Here is a 2,030-nt window from a genome sequence, read left to right as displayed (position 1 = left end):
CACATCATTGCCCCTTTAACGAGAAAACTCATATTGCAAGGGCCCCCTTTGTTTTGTTTGATTGAACACCTGTAGCCTAACTCTTTTTATCTCTAGGAGTTCATTTTCACAGCCTGGAAGAGCCCTACGCAGAAAGCAATGAGCTCTCTGCCTCAGATCTTTTGGGACACATCCCAGGGGCCAGCCAGCCTCACAGAGGAGAGAAAAAAGGGAAAATAAGCACGGCTACATAGCCACCTCCTGTTATCACTGCACCAGAGGGGGGAAAAAAGTCACTTTTTCCCTTAAAAAACCCAAATGCCATGGTATTCCCCTCCCCCCTTGTCTCCCCTTTCTCTCTTTGTCCTTCTCTCTTTCTCTCTTACTCTCTATCAGAGAAAGTAAAATGAAGGAAAATAAACTTTGCACTTCTTCCTATCCTAATCTTCATATAAGAAATCTTTTTCTACCCATCCCTGCAAGCTGCCGGTAAGTCCCCCACCCCAGCACAAAGGAAGCCAGAGGATGGAGGCAATGTGAAAATAAGGATGAAAATCTTCCTCTTTCTCCTAACCAGAGTTTAGATGTACAGCCAAAAACATAGGAAGCCTTGGCTCGGCACCTGTGGCTCTAGCGGCTAAGGCGCCAGCCACATACACCTGAGCTAGCAGGTTCGAATCCAGCTGGGTCCCGCCAAACAACAATGATGGCTGCAACCAAAACATAGCCGGGCGTTGTGGCGGGCACCTGTAGTCCCAGTTACTTGGGAGGCGGAGGCAGGAGAATTGCTTGAGCCCAGGAGCTGGAGGTTGCTGTGAGCTGTGATGCCACAGCACTCTACCCAGGGTGACAGCTTGAGGCTCTGTCTCAAAAAAAACAAAGGAAGCCTTGATTTACTCAGCATGAAGGCATAGCCAGAAAAGCCCTGGGAAACCCAGAGCATCACACTTAAAAGTGATTAGTCCTCTGAGTCACCAAATCCAACCTCCACCATGTAGTCCAACAAAAATACAAATACTATAACAACAGTGAACAGATGTTCCTCTCAGGGTTCCACAAAACTGGATGAAGGGTGTCTTTCCACTGCAGAATGAGCACTGGCAAATTCTAAAACTTCTTCCCACCACTTTTTGCTACGTAAGTGTCTCTCGGTGCGCTAAGTTGGGCCGAATTTGTGGTCTGTCATCAGGATCATCTCCGGCAGGGTCGTTTTCCTCACCGGACTCCACGTATATTGGCCAGTCATTGTCTGTGTCACTCTTTTCCTGGCTTTCAGACGAAGCCTCCACCAGGCTGAGGTTGATGGGCATCAAGTCGTCGTCGTCATCATGCGTGTCTGTAATGCAGGTGCAGCTGTCACACAGCCCGAAGCGCCGCAGCCCCTGGGACAGGTGACTCGTGAAGGTTCTTCTGCAGCCCTTGCAGATGATTGGACGATTGGACCTGTGGACCTGTCATCACAAGCGGACACAGTAAACGTCACAGGAAAGGGCTGGGCCTTGGTGTAGAAGGCCCCATGTGATCTGACCCCTCCCTGACCCTCCAGTCTCGATTCTTACCTTTCTCCACTTATTTCTCTGCCATAATCTCAGTCTTACTGAGGTCCTTTCCACTCCAGAGCTGTCGGACATGCACAGAATATCCCCTCCTACTCACCACCAATCATTTACTCCTTATCCCTTTACTCCTTGAAGGAAGTCTTCTCTGATGTGCTGAGCCAGGGCAGATCTCCCAGCTATGTATTCCCACCTGTGATGGTGCTGTGGTGCTTCTCACAAATCATTGGTAAAATTCACTAGACTGGAAGCTCCAAGAGAACAGGGATGGAGTCATTCCCACTCATTACATGTAAGGGGCACTCAGTGAATTATTTCCTTCCTTCCTTCCCTTCTTTCCTTCCTTCCTTCATCTCACTCAGCTTCCCAAGTAGCTAGGAATACACGTGTGCAAGACCATGCCTGGCTTAATACTGGACTCTTTTTTTGAAGACAGAGCCTCAAGCTGTCCTCCTGGGTAGAGTGCCATGGCATCACAGCTCACAGCAACCTCCA

At 49.1% G+C, this 2,030-nt stretch overlaps 1 protein-coding gene across 1 annotated transcript in view; it reads right to left on the bottom strand.

Moving 5' to 3' along the window:
* Positions 1–1,063: 1,063 nt before the first annotated feature.
* Positions 1,064–2,030, bottom strand: part of ZBTB8B (zinc finger and BTB domain containing 8B) — a 20,337-nt gene continuing 19,370 nt past the window's right edge. The window contains exon 4 of the mRNA XM_012812376.2: positions 1,064–1,430. Within this exon, the coding sequence (XP_012667830.1) occupies positions 1,113–1,430 (318 nt within the window). The 3' untranslated portion in view covers positions 1,064–1,112. The remainder of the gene's footprint in view (positions 1,431–2,030) is intronic.

This window comes from Otolemur garnettii, unplaced genomic scaffold (genome assembly GCF_000181295.1).
Source record: "Otolemur garnettii isolate 467f Iridium unplaced genomic scaffold, OtoGar3 scaffold00204, whole genome shotgun sequence".
In the NCBI taxonomy this organism is placed as follows: domain Eukaryota; kingdom Metazoa; phylum Chordata; class Mammalia; order Primates; family Galagidae; genus Otolemur; species Otolemur garnettii.
Note: the sequence above shows the minus strand (reverse complement) of the source record. Positions and strands in the feature narration are given on the sequence as shown.